Source organism: Dreissena polymorpha, chromosome 7, assembly GCF_020536995.1.
Source record: "Dreissena polymorpha isolate Duluth1 chromosome 7, UMN_Dpol_1.0, whole genome shotgun sequence".
NCBI lineage: Eukaryota > Metazoa > Mollusca > Bivalvia > Myida > Dreissenidae > Dreissena > Dreissena polymorpha.
In genome coordinates, this window is record NC_068361.1 from 6,253,984 (window position 1) to 6,272,722 (window position 18,739).

Here is an 18,739-nt window from a genome sequence, read left to right on the forward strand (position 1 = left end):
GATTCGGCTGCCGATAAACAAGGGAGAGTTCAATTGCACGGGTGATAAAAACGCAATAGTATAAGGTTACGCTTGTTATTCTGAGGCTATTAATAGATTCGGGAAAACAACGCAATAGAATAACGTTACGCATGTTTATATTCTCAATTTATAAAACGCTGAACAAGAGTTCAACAATAACTTTAGGGATACAATAGACAACAACAAAAATACTTCATGGTCGCTAAAACCGAATATAACAAACAAATAAATATAACACGAATGATTTGTTTCGTAACCTCGTTCATGCCTCTACAGCGGGGATTTCTGGGAAACGTTCTTTTGTTCTCAACAGATAGCGGCGATCTGTTGTATTTACGTGTGCTAACAACGCAATAGTAGAAGGTTAAGCTTGTTTATATTCACAGTTCTCAATTGATAAAACGTTTGACATGAGTTCACCAATTACTACAGGTATACTATAGACAACCTAAAATGCTTTATAATCGCTAAACTCGAAAACGACTAAATAGAACAAGTTACGTTAGTCGGCGTAAACGCTGACTTTGAAATAAAGTTTGCAATTTACTTTTCCAAATAAATAAATAAATAAAATGAAAATAGACGTTTAATAAAGTTTGCAATATACTTTTCCAAATAAATAAATAAAATAAAAGTTTAACTGTTTGTTTCACTTGTAAGTTGCATATTCACCGCATGAAATGGGTGTAGTCAGTGTCAAACCACACATTAGTGTAAGTAGATAAAAAATATACTACGGGAGTGCACATCATATGTGTCTTCACATGCCTAATTATAAGTATATTTCTTCACTATCGAAATATATCGTATGTTAATCTTTTATTTAAACGCAGTTTTCTTTCGCCGCATTTAAATCACCTTTTCATAGCCGCGTCATGCGAAAATTGGTCTTATGCGTTTCGGCCAGCGTTTCTTAAACCCAACATGTACATTTGCTCTGTCAGGTCAGAGGCGATGCTGTTCGCTATAAAATCACTCAATATGTTATGGTCTCATTATGTATCTCCTGACCAGACTGAGAGATACGCAGGCTGAGTGGGCTATATATATATATGATGGGCGCATATGGAATAAAACCCACTTTCGCATGACGAAGGTCATTAAAAATATCATTGCGAATTGTAAATGGCACATTTTAGCACAATGCCTTTCGACACACAATTGATTTCAAAATAGCAAACTTGTATATAAGGGCAGCCTATCCAGGCGTTCAGGAACGATTTGCAGACGTGCTGACCGATTACGGTTAACATTGTGGTTGGATAAGTTAACGATTTTCCTCTTATCGTGACACTATACTATGTTGGTAATGATTGTTTTCTCATCTTGAAAGCAAAACTGAAATTCTGCGAGATAGATTTTAACGCGAAATTTTAACTGGGTCACAATTTGTGTCGTTTGAACATTCAGAGAGTAGTCCGGAATTTCTTACACTGAACAGTGCTACATCCTTTGCGCTGAGACACATTGATGTAGCCAAATTTCAGAGGTTTTTATCTCGAATCAGCCTATGACATATTCGAAAATATTCATGCATGTCTGCTGGCGTTTAATATGTTAAAGTGATGAAAAGCTGAGTAAAACAGCTATGCCGATAAAGCGCATTAGTGCTCTATACCTATGTTTAGGTAAGAGTTGTTGACACCGTGCGAACTGCTAGGGTTACAAGTAATGCATAAACAACAATGTACGGGTCAACAGGGCTGTCTTGATGACTACCTAATTCGTGAGTATAAAGTATTGCTCGCAGATTTATTTTCATTTGTGAGAGTTAGCTCACAAATGATGCAGATGCAATTTTGCAAATCAGCATGGGTTTAGCTACGCTAGGAACCGTAACCCGTGACTGCCTGTGTGGATAACTGCAGTTAAATTAAGCAGACGAATGCTAAAAGCGTCTGCTCTAACCGCCGACTGTTCTCACTGGTACAGTACATAGTGTGTATATAGGAGCTTGTAAGACAACGTTTGCCAGTCTAAAGTTTATCATTGAAATCTGTACATATTGGCTGCTTTCAGCGAAAACGGGGCTTAATTTATGTCAAATAAGATTAGCCTGTGCACACTGATTAGCTGTATCAATGATTTGAAAAAAAACAACAACACATCTCATCCTGTGTTCTAAGACACACTCTTTATAAATTTGAATGGGTTGTGGTCATTTCAAACTTGCGATATAAAAAACTATAACATAATTTTGAAAACTGAGTTGCGTCTACGATTATACAACAGCGAACAAATTCAGTGCCTTCAGCGCTTTGATTAGTAGGTTGGTGTTATATGCAGACGTTCACAATATTGAATTTTGAAAAACAGATCTATAGTGCAGAATGTGTATAACGTCATGAACAATGAAAGGTGTTTATTTTGCAGCTCGATTAGATTGGTGTAGGTCACAATATACTGAAAGATTTAACTTTTCTAAATCGACTGAAGAAACAAGATAAACACATTCATTTTGAAGTTGTATGATTTTATTTACTAATTAAATATCAAATTCATATTAATTTTCATCTGTACATATATATAAATGAGAAATGATATAACGAACGAATGTGAATAAATGCGGCCCATTATACATGTACAAGCCATGTGACATCGTTCAGCACGCGATTTTTCTAATAAAAACCACGTGACAGATCATTTAACAAATATAACACGTGACTGATTGAGTAAACATGCATCGTGCATCTTATGTTCTTTCATTTCCAATTCAGACCGAAGACCAATGTGAACACATTTACAGCAGCAATCATGTACTGACAAGTAATACCTTAAAACATGCTTACTGAATTACATGGACGATTTGTGAAAATGTATGAGATAAGCTGTAGTGAAGCCATGAAGGAAATAAACCAACCAAATAAAAAAGCAGTTGCAGTAAGATCATATAGATCTAGTAAAAGAGAGGGTCACGAACATGTAGGCGTAATTAAAATGGTGTTGATAAAACGGTTTTGTTCATAATCATATTTGAACTGGTTTTAATAGCTGAAGGAAGAACTAATTTAAGGCAATATCTACCTTCCCAGATGATACTTTTTGATCAGTTACTTAAACATATATCTGTAAAAGACCACAGAAGGCCAACAATATAGTTAAATTATCTAAGCACACAAGTAAGATTAAATAGCTAATTTGGTTTTGTTCAAAATTGGCATACACAATTATTAATTAACATCTTTAGTTCATATTTGAAAAACACTAGAATTTGAGCTACTGTAAGATATTTACAAATGTACACATTATGCCCTATGAGTCAATATCTTTAAACTTACAAGTGATGTTTGCAATATGACGTGTATGCCCCAACTAGTAGCAAAGTCATCACTGTGACCATGACCTTAGATCTCTTAATTTGAAAATAAATTGGGGTCATCCTTCGTCAAGACTTATAATCAACATACTTATTTATACGGTCCTTAGAATTATCCAGAAATAATGCGGAAACCAATTTTTATTCAACACGCGCATGTGACCTTGAGCTTTGACCCGATTACCTCAATTTTGATAGGTGTCTTACTTTCAACACACGTAACCAATAAACAAATTTTCACGATAGTAAGTCAAATAATGGATTGAAACATTTTTTGTTACAAGACCCTGCGACTGGAATCGAAATAAAGACCCTGCGATTGGAATCGAAATAAAGTTGTTTATATACATAACCTATTGTCTGATGGTAGCACATTTCACAAAATGCATTAATAGAAAACATCAATACATAGCAGTGCTATAATCCCAATGATTATTAGCTTGTGGGTATTTAAACAAGAGCATTCAAAATGAAGCACTTATCAATAAATAATTTTATACATGCAAGAGACATGTTTTACAAGTTACTTTAAATATACGCATGAGTTAAAAAGTAAGATTTTTTTAAGTAAGCCAAACTGAAAATAAGAAATATGCCAAACTATTTAATACTTAAAAACATATGTCAATCTGTCAAACATATGTAAAATATATATATATATAGTCACCAAATCAAAACACTGTCAAACAAAAATAACAGCTTTCTATACAGTGTATGCAAAGTACAAAATATACACATCAAAACTGCTCTCACTGGTGTCGATTAACACATTTTACAGTTAAATAAACAACTGGAAAAATAAACATCCTTTGGACCCTTGCACTGTCCTTCAGCGACAGATTTGTTTTATACTTGTGACTATTATAAAAGCATTACAAATGTACCCTTCACGGTATATACCCTTAAACTGGAATTGAATATATGCAACATATGTACTTTGTTCAACCTTAAACTGCTTCTATGAACTAAGTCATACATGTTTGGTCTCTAAAATACTGTAACACAAAATTAAGCGAATTATTGTTTGTTTGGTCAAAAAGCCTATAAAACAATCCAACAAAATCTTGTATTGAAAAATACAAAATCTGTTTGTTTTACCTTCATTTTAATTCATTGCATTTCAAACCATAAAACAACAAGGGCTGTTTGTAAAACATGCATGCCCCCCATATGGGCTCTCCGTTGTAGTGACAGCCATTGTGTGAATATGTTTTTTGTCACTGTGACCTTGACCTTTGACCTAGTGACCTGAAAATCAATAGGGGTCATCTGCAAGTCATGATCAATGTACCTATGAAGTTTCATGATCCTAGCCATAAGCGTTCTTGATTTATCATCCGGAAACCATTTTACTATTTTGGGTCACCCTGACCTTGACCTTTGACCTAGTGACCTGAAAATCAATAGGGGTCATCTGCGAGTCATGATCAATCTACCTATCAAGTTTCATGATCCTAGCCATAAGTGTTCTTGAGTTATCATCCGGAAACCATTTTACTATTTCGGGTCACCGTGACCTTGACCTTAGATCTAGTGATCTCAAAATCAATAGGGGTCATCTGCGAGTCATGATCAATGTACCTATGAAGTTTCATGATCCTAGGCCTAAGCGTTCTTGAGTTATCATCCGGAAACCATCTCGTGGACGGACATAAGGACATACGGACGGACGGACCGACATGAGCAAAACAATATACCCCCTCTTCTTCAAAGGGGGGCATAATAAATATGTTTACTTCAAATATTAAATGCATTCATGACTATAAACAAACAATGCAACAGATTTTTTACAAGAAATTTAAAATGCAAAAACTGTGAACAGAAATGCAGTATGGGTAATGTCATTCTATACTGTATACATGTAGATAACAATGAAAAACCTTCCATATGAATCTATCATCTTTAAAAATGTAACAATGCAACGTCATAAAAAACTGAACCACGTTATGACAATCGATGAAGTAAACTAATGAAATAAATGCACAGAGATCAATTTGAAATCTCAGCATCTCACAAAATCTAAATGTACAGCTTATGGGTGGCAATGTCACCCCACTTGTTTTGAGAAAAGTCCGCACATTCTTTAACAAGACTGCACTTTCTTCATACAGATTATATATGTTTAGAGTTCCTTGGAACAGCAAAGTGTCACTCCACACTTTAGATACATGTAATTTATCCCTGCTTTTTTTCCCACACATTCCCCCATTTTTTATAAAATCTTATCCAAATAATGTTAAAACAATAAAAATAAAAACATTTTGGAAAACATTGACAAAAACTGCACAGTCATTATCTAAAATACCAGTATTAAAATTTTCAGCACATACATGTACTTTGTTTTAAAAGCTGGTTTGATGTAAATAAAATTAAAATATTCAAGTGTCACCTGCCTATTTACACAAAGCATGTATGCAGAGAATTACACGAATGATATAATAATTTCAAAACTGTATTTCATTTAAATATAACACTTTCAGTAAAATGCAAAACAGTGCTTATCCCCACATATCTATCTATAATATCTTCAAACCATACACATGAGTTATCCTTTTAAATAATATTAATTACGTAAGTAGGTTCAAAATTAATAATAGTTTTTTCACAAGGATACTTCGACTAATTTGCATGCAGATCTACCAATAAAATAAGACAAAGATTATTGATAAACATCAAATGTGTATTTCAAAGTAAAAATTTACTTTGCAAAAACATACATGTTATTTACAACATAATTTTCATGCTGCATCTACATCTTCATTATTTTTACAAAATGTGCACATCACAGAAAACAGAGAAAACAAATTTGCACCACATAATTATAGCACATAAAACATTGTTTTGTTTTTTATACTTAACACAGTTTATTAATCCAATGCTCTGTCTAAAAATAACAATTTAAACATAGTTCACTTAACAGAGTGTGATTCTGGTCAAAGGTTTATTAAAAAAAGAACCCTTTCTTCTTCGTGTAAAAAACTGCACTAATTTTGCCAGCAAAACCTAGGTGTGCAGCTTCAAAATAATTCAATGCACTTTCACATTTTCCCACAAATCATCACACTTCAAATCAATATCATGCATTGATGAAATTAATTCTGAAGACAATTTCAGAATGTGCAATTCTCAATAATCCGAACTCATCTCCAAATTTCTTGATCCAAAGAACAGTAATTTAAATAAAGATGGCATCATTTGTCATTTGCTGTCGTTTCATTGGCTGACTGCCAATTGGCGGCACTGGACTTGAGATCCCCTCTGACCAATCAGAATGCGCCGAATGGGGCGAGCTGCTGGACCAGTGCCCGGGTGAATCTCCCGGACAATCCGGCGAAGGTGTGAGAATATTTTCCGGAATCCCATTCATTCCCTGCTGCGGGGATGTGCTGTCCGTACCAAGGTAGCTGTGCTGAGACGGTGGGGTGGGATAAGGCTGCATGTGCTGTATTTGAATGGGTGTCGACACCTTCTGCTGGTGAATGTCATAGAGCATGAATGTCTGCATGTTGTGGTGCCGCGAAGAGTCCAACATCGCCTGCTGATGATGATGCTGTTGTTGCTGCTGGAGATGCTGATCGTACGTGTAGGCGTCCATGTGATGCTGATGGGGGCTTTTCTGTGGGCGATTTCGTTGCGAGAGTTGCTGCATAGCGAGATAATGTGGGGGCGAAGTGGGAAGCTGTTTTCCGCCCTTCATTGGCGAGTGTTTCCCGTCCATTCCCATGGAGCTGCTGTGAGATGAATTACTGGATGGGGGAGTGGGGATTGACGACGTCATCGTCATTGGCGACATAGAGACCTGGTGTTGCTGGTTCTGTAACCAGTCTGAAGATTGCAGCATCTCCATGTGTCGCTGGGCCTCCAACATTGAGTCCGGTTTCTTGTAGTGGTTCGACATAACACAATGATCATCCATACGATTCGTGATCTGCGAACAACTAACGCGAATGTCATCAATGCAGTTCAGCTGGGAATGATGAAGACCTAACATATTTCCCTGCCCAATCACATTGTCATACGTTGGCGACGTCATTTCATAGCCGTTCGGCGACTCCATGAGGTCACCTGGAGATAATGTTCCTATGGAAGACACTTCACCGTTTGTTCCTACCCTTTGTGAACCACCACTCTTCTTCTTACTTTTAGTTTTTCTCACATTCTTACCTCCATCAGGAGAGTAAGAAGAGTGACTGTCCTTCATTTGTCCATTATTTTTATTTCTCCTCTGCTTGTTCTTGCTCTTGTGTGGATGCAGAAGAGCGTGCAGCCCATTGGGAGACGTTGCTAAACCGTTATGCAACTGCATCCCACCAGGTGACGGTATTCGATACTCTTCCAACATGTGAAGAATATCATTATGAAGTCTCTCAGCCGCTACGTCCCTTGGCAACCTGTCCATGTGGTCGGCAATTTCCCGGTTTGCATAGTGATCCAGTAAAATCTTCGCCGTTTCATAACTGCCCTCCTTGGCTGCCAAGAACAATGGTGTCTCATCCTGAAAGATGAAAAAGACAGATGATCAATCACATATGTATAACAATTAAAGCCATGTTTTGGGAAAGCTTGGCTTAATGCATGTGCGTTAAGTTTTGCCAAAGAACAGCCTGAAGAGTCCCTATGGGCTTATCAGGGGAACACTCTCTGCTTCTTTATGGAATGTTTATTTAAAGATAGTCTCTTCTGAACACAAATCCAGTTGAGATTAAAAGTGTTGTCCCTGATTATCCTGTACAGACTGCACGTGGTGCATACTGCACATGCTAATCTGGGATGACACTTAACGCACATGCAATAAGCCCTGTTTTCACAGAATGAGGCTAATTATTGCTAAAGACCTCTTTTTTCAGGACAACAGAAGTGATGAATAGCTCCAGGAACCACAAACCAGAACATGAAGCAAGTTCTAATAATCACTGCATAGAAATTCTAAGAAATTAATGTTGAAAAAAAGAGAAACAAGTTGGTGTTTAAGGACAAAGAGTATGTTGTTGAAGTATGTACAGATTGTACTTACAAGGGTGTTGGTAGCATACAATTATTGAAGACACATTATCTGATTAATAACTAAACACAAACAACTTTTAATTGAGACCCCATACCTTCTGATTCTGTGCATCCCTATTAGCACCATGTTGGAGCAGAATCAACGTGGCTTCTGCATTGTTAACGGCTGCCGCCCAATGAAGCGCAGTTTTGCCGTTGTCATCCATGGCGTTAATGTCCGCCTCTGCATTGATAAGTTCCTCCACCATCCCCTCGATAGCGAGACGAGCAGCCAGGATCAGAGGGGTAGTTCCGTCATGAGTGCGAGCATTCAAATTCGTTAAGCGATTCCGCAACAAGATCTGCAAGAGTTGACATCATCTTATAGAGTATAAGTTTAGGCTTAATAAACAGGTTTTTATATTGTTACACTGCAATAACAAAAATGAATGTTGTGCCATAATGGGTTTCAGCAATCTGATTTGTTAAATGTTTCTGCAACAAAATCTATAAATGATAAATAAGGAGAAATTAATTTAAACAACCCCAAATATTGGGCAGTTTTGAGAAATCTGCAATGTAGTGTCATAAATATTTAGGTGATTTTGAAAATAATATATAAATCTAAGATAAGAATATTATGGGGAGTTCCAGTCATATTTAACATTCTTATACAGTCTATTTGTAAAAATATGTAATATCACAAGCATTTGCATCATTGATTTGAAATGTCAGAGCGAGATGGGCTTAAAAGATTTATTCCAAACAAGATATGTGTTTGTCGGAAACACTATGTCCCCTTCTGTGCGGCTTTGAAGCTATGTATTTGACCTTGAAAGATGACCTTGACCTTTCACCACTCAAAATGTGCAGCTCCATGAGATACACATGCATGCCAAATATGAAGTTACTATCTTCAATATTGCAAAAGTAATGGCAAAATGTTAAAAGTTGGAGCAAACAAACACACAAACACACAACCCAACCAACCAACAAACAGGGCAAAAACAATATGTCCCCCACTATAGTGGTGGGGGACATAAAAAAAAGGTATCTCTTTTTACCTGAAACACGCCTTGTGCATCGGCAGCAACTGCAGTGTGTAGAGGGGTTCTACCAGAGGCATCTTGAGCGTTCGAGTCTGCCCCAGCGTCCAGTAACGCCTTTGCAGCATCTGCACGAGCGTAACGTGCGGCCAGGTGCAGGGAAGTCTCTCCTAGAGGAATAAAGTACTCAACATTTGAATCAACATTGAAACTCAGAATGTGAAAAAAAAATACTTTCATGTCAGTAGGAATTCAGAAATGTATTTGATAGCAAAAGTGGAAACTTCCCCTGTTTGCAATTATTGTGTTACGAAACGGACAAGAGAATAAAAAAATCATGTGAATACAGTTACAGGGGAATTAGTTAGTCAACCAACAGTTCATAGTTTTCGGTCACTTTAATAGTTTAACAAAAATGAAAGTTTGATAAACCTTAAAAAGGTGTTAAACTTATTAAATATTAAGAAAAACTCATTTATCATTAGTTAAGAATGAATAATAGGATAAAATAGTTGTAATACTGAGACCATTTAAAGGGAAAACAATAGTCTCTACAGGAGAAACAAACTCCAGGTAAACTTACCTGTGCGATCAGTTTGGGCATTAATAGCAGCCCCCTGCATGAGAAGGGAGCGAATAATTTCCGGCGACTTCTCGTCAGATTCCTCGCTGTCGCCGGTGGAAGAAGTCGCCCCTGACCCACTGCTCTCATTGTCCAATCCAGCGTCCGGTCCCATGCCTCGTATGGCCGCCAGCATTAGTGGCGTGAATCCGTCCGGGCCACGGACATCTACATCCTTAGAGTTCAACTCATCGCCACTCGGTGGTGTCAGAACGTTTGCTGCCTCCAGGTGCTGGGTTGTCCACTGACGCGTGTCAGAGTCGTCCGTTGTGGACTCGCCTTGTTGCTCCATCTGATTTTAAGAATTATGTGTGCTTATTGTTTCATATTTATTCGAGTTTTCTTTTAAGTAAAAGTTTCAGTATGAACAAATAATGTGTTTATAGTTAATACTTGAGATGTTATTTTGTCTCGAAAAGTTCGATAAATCCCAGGGATGTTGTTTCAGATACACCAACTGAAACAAATTATAAGTGACTCTAATGTTCAAGAGTTTTACCACTTACCTTAATGCGCTTGGCAGGGTGGGGCTCCCAGTCGTCGACAGTCATGTTGTCATTGTTGTCCACCTTGTCAATGGAGCCCTTGCTGATATTCCTGACGTGAAAAGAAACGGGATCCATTTATAATTGTAACTAGCATTCCTCATAATAAATTCACAAATGGTCATTATTTTTTCATTATTTTTATTGCATTTTCGTATAAAAAAAGATTTGATTTACTATTACGCAGATTTTCATTCACCTGTGTTCATACAATTTTGACCAGACTTATGAAGACGACATACAAAAAATGGCAAATTTTTCGTACCACTTTATAACTCCGACATATGAGCCAGTACACTAATGAATGAATTTTAACAGAATAATCAATTTTATCAAAGCATTTTGATAAAATAGCATATAAAATTACAATCAGCCATATATAAAACAACTATTTATTCTTATAACTTCCTCATATTCCTTCATGATATATGTGTTAAATAACATTCTTATTTCCAATTTTTTTGTTTCTTAAACGATATTTTTCCCAATAATTAATATGTTTTCACTGCGTTGTTTGGAAAACAAAACTTCCAGTTGAAATTCAGAATTTCAGAAACTGACAATTCGGTTATTAAATGATGAACACTATCAATATACATGCAATACATTGATATAATTTTTCAACTTTAGTATTGAAAAAGTTGTCATGCTCATAAATAATAACAAGGCTATTTTTATACACTGCTGCATTTTAAGGCTATGAAGGCTCGGTGACATGAACATGGACAGATAATCCTCGCAGAATAGGTATTCAAGAGTGGTTGTACACAAATGCACAATATAAACTTCTTTTTTCTATTGGAAGCCTTACTTCATTTCCTCCCCACCGTCCGGCCCATGTCGCTTGGATGACATCCTTGACGATGAACTGGCCTCACTTCCTCGCGAGAACCATCCCTCGGGAAACCATGTGATCCCTCGCACACGCTTTCTGCTGATGACAAGAACGATAACCAACGAAAGAATGATGACTGCTGCTATCGCTATTGTGATGACTAAAGGGGTAGATAGAGAGGTCTTGGGTGGGTCTGTTTGTGTTCCTGGAGGAGCATCACCTGAAAGATGGGAAAATGACAGAAAAATAGATACAAGTTCAAATTAATAATGGATAGAGAGGCAAGATCAATTGAATAATGGATAAATAGGTGAAAGTTCAATTTAATGATGGAGAGATAGGTGCAAGTTCACATCACTGATAGAAAGGTAAATAAATGTTCTGTTAAATAATTAATAATCTAATGTTCCATTAAATGATGGATGATTTACAAACAAAATACATTTACTTAGTGAAGTCACTTACATGTGCTTAGTCTGACATGGTTAATAGTCATTACACACCTGACACGCTGACAACAGGTAGTGGCGTAGTCCAGCGGTTTTGCAACGCTGCAACTATGAACTCTGCAGCCGACTGCGCCGTGTCGAAACATTCATGAAATCCTTCTGTCAGGCATGGTTGGATATCAATGATCAGGTGTATGATTGTTCTGAAAATTGTCATCAAACTTCTTTTTGAAGAAATAAGAACAAATTATTGCTTTCGTGAACTAAACATGAACTGTCCTTTAATTTACAAATATGAAAGTAGATAGTTGGTTTTTAAAACTACTCAAATACTAAATTCAACCATTATACAACTAATATCAATGCTTATTAATTATATTTCTAAACACTTTCCGAATGACAATATTTCTCAACAAATCATTCCCTAATGAATATTTCTTAAAATATTTTTCTGAACACTTTCCCGGTGACAATATATTTTAACACATCTTTCTGAATACTTTCCCAATGACAGTATTTCTCAACAAAACATTCCAAATTTGATGGATACTGGCCCTTCAATAGCAAACACAAATACTCAACCAAAACCATTAATTATTCATATTTGAGACTTAGTGTGATGCCTAGAATCATTGTTAGGTCAAAATACATTGGGCATGACCCATTCCTAAAACATTGAAGAAAATACAATCGCTGTAAAAGCAAGAGATGCTCACCCTTGCACATCCCCAGCGCGACGTCTCCGACCGCCTTGACCCCCCTCCTTGGTCCACGGGTACACCATTTTATTGCCATTGCCGTCAAGCTTTATCATGACAACAGCCCGCAGCAGGTGCCCCAGCTTGCGCAGGAACTCTTTGGACATGTTGAGGAAGTCTTGCGGCGGCACGCCCACGACGATCACAAGGGTACCAAACACAAGTCTCTCTGGCTCCTTGCTGCAGTCCAGGCCGTCCCAATTACAGGCAGCCGTGTTGCAACCTGCGGGAAAGCGTGTTATTTCTTACATAAATTTAGAAAATTTTCAAACCAGTTGAAATCACCTACCCTAACTAGAGCTTTGTCACAGACGTGACGAATACCCCCACATGCCGCATTGACACAGAATATTTTGCATGTTGTCTTCACAAAAAACAGCGGAAACCATGCTCAATGTTTAAAACACACTAAGTGACCCCGTGACCTGGTTTTTGACCCTGCATGGCCCATGTTCAAACTTGACATACACATCTACCTATCTTAGATACAACTTCTAACCAAGTGTGGTGAAGATCAGATGAAAACTACTTGAATTAGAGAGCAGACACCATGCTGAATGTGTAAAACGTACTAAGTGATCCAGTGACCTTGTTTTTGATCCGGCATGACCCATATTCGAACTTGACCTAGACATCTCCTAGATACAACTTCTGACCAAGTTTGGTGAAGATCGGATGAAAACTACTTGAATTAGAGAGCGGACACGGAGTGACTGACAGACTGACAGACAGAACGACCGACAGACCGAAAGACATGCTCACTCCTATATACCCCCCTAAACTTTGTTTAGTGGGGGCATAATAAATCCATGTTAACTAAGATCACACATGTTGGGCAAAGATTTACACATTTTCTTATGAATTAGTAAAATACGTGGAAATCAGTTGGAACAGAGGAGGTTTTCCTGTCTATAATTTGCAAACCAAATCAAAGATTAGCTTCTATCTGTGGAAACAATTCAGACAGTTTTGTTAAATAAACATGGGTTTGTTCAAAACTATTACGAGCATACCTTTCTCACAGACTCCATTCCCGTACACCTCGGTGCAGTAGCGGTCATATATTGGGTTGCATTCACCAATTGACCGAATACAGTCAAAACCATCAAAAAGACAAGCCTCATTATCACACTGCGGGTCACACTTGCTGTCGTTGAAAACGTTCCAACACAATACGCCATCGGTCTTACAGTTCCCCCATGGCCTGTTTCCCGTTGCGCATTCGAAGTTATCATAGTTGCACTGTGGAATGTTGCATTCAGGCTAAAAAGAAACAATATTGGTCATTACTGTTCCCTGATTTGCTTTTATCATTCCACAAGTTTACCCCAAATAGGCCAAAATAAAACAAACCAAAGTTAAATAAGTTTTCAATGTTTATTAAAAGTTTTAAGTTAAAACTTAATTATAAAACTTTGCAAAAGTCCAGGCAACCATACCCAAAAAAGGAAGACAAAACACAAAACCTCACAACATGTAAATAATGCTTACATCACATTTCCCATTGTTTGCCTTCGATTCACAGCCAAGCTGTGAACACAGAACAGGAATTGTTGGAGGGTTTGTAGTGGCCTGTATGGGTTTACCAATACCAGGAGTTGCTGAAGAGCTGTAGACTTCACACCTGATACCCGTGTAATACATTGGGCAGAGGCATTCAAAGTAACCTGAAAATATAAAAATACTACTTATAAACACAAACTTGCCCTAAAAAAAACAACCAATGAAATCTTGTGTACCTAAACAACAACGTAAGAAATCTAGCATAATCTTAAAACAACCAGTGCAATCTTGCTTACCAAAACAACAACAAATAAAATCTTGCATAATGAACATCAGCCACTCAAATCTTGCGTACCAAAACAACAACCATTGAAATCTTAGTATAAAAACAGAAACCAACTAGAGCTTTGTCACAGACGTGACGAATTCCCCCATATGCCGCATTGACACATAATATTTTGCATGTCGTCTTCACAAAAACAGCGGACACCATGCTCAATTTTTAAAACGCACTAAGTGACCCCTTGACCTAGTTTTTGACCCAGAAAGGCCCATGTTCTAACTTGGCCTTAAGATCATCTCCATAAAACTTCTGACCAAGTTTGGTGAAGATCGGATTAAACTACTTGAATTAGAAGGCGGACACCATGCTGAATGTTAAAAAACGCACTAAGTGACCCTGTGACCTAGTTTTGGGCCCGGAATGGCCCATGTTCAAACTTGTCCTAGAAATCATTTAGATAAAACTTTACCTAGACATCATCTAGATACAACTTCTAACCAAGTTTGGTGAAGATTGGATGAAAACTTCTTTAATTAGAGAGGGTACAACATTGTGATGTTTAAAACGCACTAAGTGACCCGTGACCTTGTTTTTGACCCGTCATGATCCATATTCAAACTTGCCCTAGACATTATCAAGATACAACTTCTGACCAATTTTATTGAAGATTGGATAAAAACTACTTGAATAAGAGAGCGGACAACATGGTGAGGTTTAAAACACACTAAGTGACCCCGTGACCTAGTTTTTGACCCGGCATGGCCCATGTTCGAACTTGACCTACACATCATCTAGTTACAACTTCTGACCAAGTTTGGTGAAGATCGGATTTAAACTACTTGAAATAGAGAGCGGACACCATACTCAATGTGTAAAACGTACTAAGTGTCCCTGTGACCTAGTTTTTGACCCGGCAAGGCCCATGTTCTAACTTGGCCTTCAGATCATCTAGATAAAACTTCTGACCAAGTTTGGTGAAGATCGGATGAAAACTACTTGAATTAGAGAGACGACACCATGCTGAATGTTAAAAAACGCACTAAGTGACCCCGTGACCTAGTTTTTGACCCGGCAAGGCCCATGTTCGAACTTGGCCTTAAGATGATCTAGATACAACTTCTGACCAAGTTTGGTGAAGATCGAATGAAAACTATTTGAATTAGAGAGCGGACAACATGCTGAATGTTTGAAACGCACTTAGTGACCCCGTGACCTAGTTTTTGACCCGGCAAGGCCCATGTTCAAACTTGGCCTAGACATCATGTAGATACAACTTCTGACCAAGTTTGGTAAAGATCGGATGAAAACTACTTGAATTAGAGAGCGGAAACTTAATACACACCGACAGACAGACCGACAGACCGACCGGCAAACAAGTTCACTCCTATATACCCCCCTAAACTTCGTTTGTGGGGGTATAATGAAATCTTGAATACCAAAACAACAAATGAAATCTTGCGTACCATTTCGGTCCAAACACTGCCCAAAGTTGAGACACGGATTTGAGCTGCATTCATTGACGTTGGTCTCACAATAAGGACCGGACCATCCGTAAGAACACATGCATGTGAACAACGTCTCACTCTTCAGCTCACAACGTCCCCCATTTTGGCACATCACTTGGTCGCATATGGTGCTAATTCTCTCGCAGAATTCACCAGTAAATCCCTGCAAATTGTTAATTATGCTTACATAAGCTTTCCTGTGTGCACTTATTAATGGTTGCCAATTTGTTATATTAAAAAAATGTACACTTAAATGAAAGACGGATAAAATAAATAACTATAAAATAACAGTTATAACATGCACTAATATCAATCATGCATACCAGATTTTTGTAAGAAAAATTAACTGAAAACAATCCAAAATAAGAAAGCAGCTTTTTATGTCAGTATAAATGATGTTTCTAAACTCTGACTTAAATCAGCTTACCGGCGGACATAGACAGATAGGTCCGGTTTCATTGTTTTGGCAGCTTGCCATATTCTGGCATGGAGACGCCTGACAGAAGTTGATACGCGTCATGCACTGACGACCTGGAAAAATAAAATTGTTAACATATTGATACAAATTTTCTATGACAGTGTATTCCTAGATATAAAAAAAAATAAAAATAATAATTTCGCTTATTTCTTAAGTTAATGTTTAGAAAGAGATTAATTGTATTGTTTCTGCACATTTCATTAATTGCACAGAGTCTCATTCAATCTAAAAAATATTCTTTTCATAATAGAATATCATTTAATTGCAGCTTTCAGACACAAACAGTGAGCCATAGTTATTTTTCTTACATTATTCAGAAGATTACACACTATTTCAAAAAAAAAATCCACATTGTGCTATAACACTTTTCATAATCATCTGATATTTTATTCCATAATTATACCCGTGAATCCCAGTTTGCAGTTGCATTTGTAGTCATTGAGAAGCTGTTCACAGCTCAGGTACCCACTCGGGCTACACGGATTGGAGAGACATTCGTTGATATCACCCTCGCACTTCTGGCCAACATACCCCGCCGGACACTGGCACAGGAAACCGCCAACCTTATCAACACAGGTGCCATTGTTGAAACAAGGATTCTGCTTGCAGTCATCCTGATTATTCTCGCACAACAAACCGGTTGTCCCGGACGGACACGAACAAATGAAGTCATTTAGTAAATCAAAGCATGTGCCTCCATTAGCGCAAGGCTGTTGCGCGCAGTCATTGACGTTTTGCTCGCAATTCGTTCCCGTGTATCCCTGCATACATTGACAGTAGTACGTTCCACCAGAGTTCCTACAGGTGCCCCCATGCTGGCAGGGCTGGTTGGTGCAATGGTCCACCTGCTTCTCACAGTAGCTCCCCAGGTAACCGGAGGAGCAGACGCACCGATGCGCGCTTTGCTCGTTGTAGCAGGTGCCTCGCCCGTTGCAGAGCTGCTGAATTGACGTGTCTGAAAGAGCGAGTACAGAAGTGAAGTTAACCCTTTGCATGCTGGGAAATTTGCCTTCTGCTAAAATGCGGTCTGCTGAATTTCTAAAATTAGCATTTTGTTCGATTTGTTTTCATAGAATACTTTCAGAATAGCAAACAGTTTGGATCCTGATCAGTCGCCACGTTCTGTGGCGTCTCATTTGGATCCAAACTGTTTGCAAAGGCCTTCAAAATTCGGTTCCAGCACTGACAGAGTTAACCTAGACTTGAGACATATAAGTGCAATCTAAATAAAACAATTCCAGAGAAAAGAGAAAACAATTATTATGTTGAATTTTAAATGATGCATATTCAAAAAAGTTTGCTTTCAATGTTTTCATTTTTTAGTGCCTAGTATACCAAAAATTATACAACAAAATAAACCTCTGATGGCCAAGTAAGAAATGGTTATATTTCAATCCAGACAAGTTAAGTGTCAACATTTTAGCCTGTGCAGTCCTCACAAGCCATTCAGTGACAACACTTTCTGCTTTTATGAAATTATTTGTTCAATGGAAGTCTCTTCTAAATGAAAATCCAGTGCAGGTCATCATCCCTTTGCGGACTGGGATTACACTTAACCCACATGCATTGACCACTGTTGGTTCAGGGGGCCATTTCATAAACGATTGTGCGACAATTTTAACTTACCAGATAATTTTGTAATCATAATAAGTAGACAAACTAGCTTGCCAAATATATACCGCGCTCAAAATACTGAAAGTACTGAAAATTTATAATCATATGTTATGGACTTTAGAAATTATGTATCTTCGAAAAATGTATCATATCGTGAATATGTACTATAATGTTTATTGAAACGGTCCCCAGAACACTGCTTAGTGATATACAAACAAAAAAGATGACTCACTCCTGAGTTGAGCAGCAATACTGCACGTGACGTTGCGCACGTCACACACTCGCCCCATGTACTCAGGAGTACAGTCACACCGGTATTGGTTGGCAATCTGAGAGCAGGTTGCTCCATTCATACAGACATTCATGCTGCAGTAGTCAACAAACTCCTGTGGAAAGAGCAAACATGTGGAGCTAATTATGATACAACTTCATTGAAATTGACCTGACAAAAAGATGCCCGATACACTTTTTACTTATTTATATACTTTAAAGATGTAATTTCCGTTGTTTTACTACAGTCACTCTGCTCACTCTTTTTCTGGATAATCAGTGTGTGTTTTTTTAATTAGTGCACAGACTTCTGCCACTTACTGACAACTGTCCTACTAAAATCAGAGGTAGAAAGGGTATGGCTGTAGAAATAATTTCAATATCAGGTCACAAGCCAAATAATTTTAGGGAGGTAGGTCATATTACTCAGAATAAACTATTAAATAATTACCAGTGGATCAGTATTCATTTATTACAAGTCGCAAAAACACCTTGTGTAATAACATTTTCT

The 18,739-nt window shown here is 37.7% G+C and overlaps 1 protein-coding gene across 24 annotated transcripts in view; it reads right to left on the reverse strand.

The window, feature by feature from the left end:
- Nucleotides 1–2,477: 2,477 nt before the first annotated feature.
- LOC127837147 (neurogenic locus notch homolog protein 1-like) overlaps nucleotides 2,478–18,739 on the reverse strand; it is a 145,381-nt gene continuing 129,119 nt past the window's right edge. For all 24 annotated transcript variants that reach the window (XM_052364021.1, XM_052363997.1, XM_052363998.1 and 21 more), the window contains 14 exons: nucleotides 18,191–18,344; nucleotides 16,748–17,299; nucleotides 16,294–16,397; nucleotides 15,825–16,029; nucleotides 14,067–14,242; nucleotides 13,589–13,838; nucleotides 12,534–12,798; nucleotides 11,872–12,020; nucleotides 11,345–11,588; nucleotides 10,495–10,585; nucleotides 9,950–10,280; nucleotides 9,385–9,536; nucleotides 8,437–8,682; nucleotides 2,478–7,832 (listed from right to left, as the gene is read on the reverse strand). In XM_052364021.1, coding sequence (XP_052219981.1) covers nucleotides 6,513–7,832; nucleotides 8,437–8,682; nucleotides 9,385–9,536; nucleotides 9,950–10,280; nucleotides 10,495–10,585; nucleotides 11,345–11,588; nucleotides 11,872–12,020; nucleotides 12,534–12,798; nucleotides 13,589–13,838; nucleotides 14,067–14,242; nucleotides 15,825–16,029; nucleotides 16,294–16,397; nucleotides 16,748–17,299; nucleotides 18,191–18,344 — 4,239 coding nt within the window. In that variant the 3' untranslated portion in view covers nucleotides 2,478–6,512. The remainder of the gene's footprint in view (nucleotides 7,833–8,436; nucleotides 8,683–9,384; nucleotides 9,537–9,949; nucleotides 10,281–10,494; nucleotides 10,586–11,344; nucleotides 11,589–11,871; nucleotides 12,021–12,533; nucleotides 12,799–13,588; nucleotides 13,839–14,066; nucleotides 14,243–15,824; nucleotides 16,030–16,293; nucleotides 16,398–16,747; nucleotides 17,300–18,190; nucleotides 18,345–18,739) is intronic.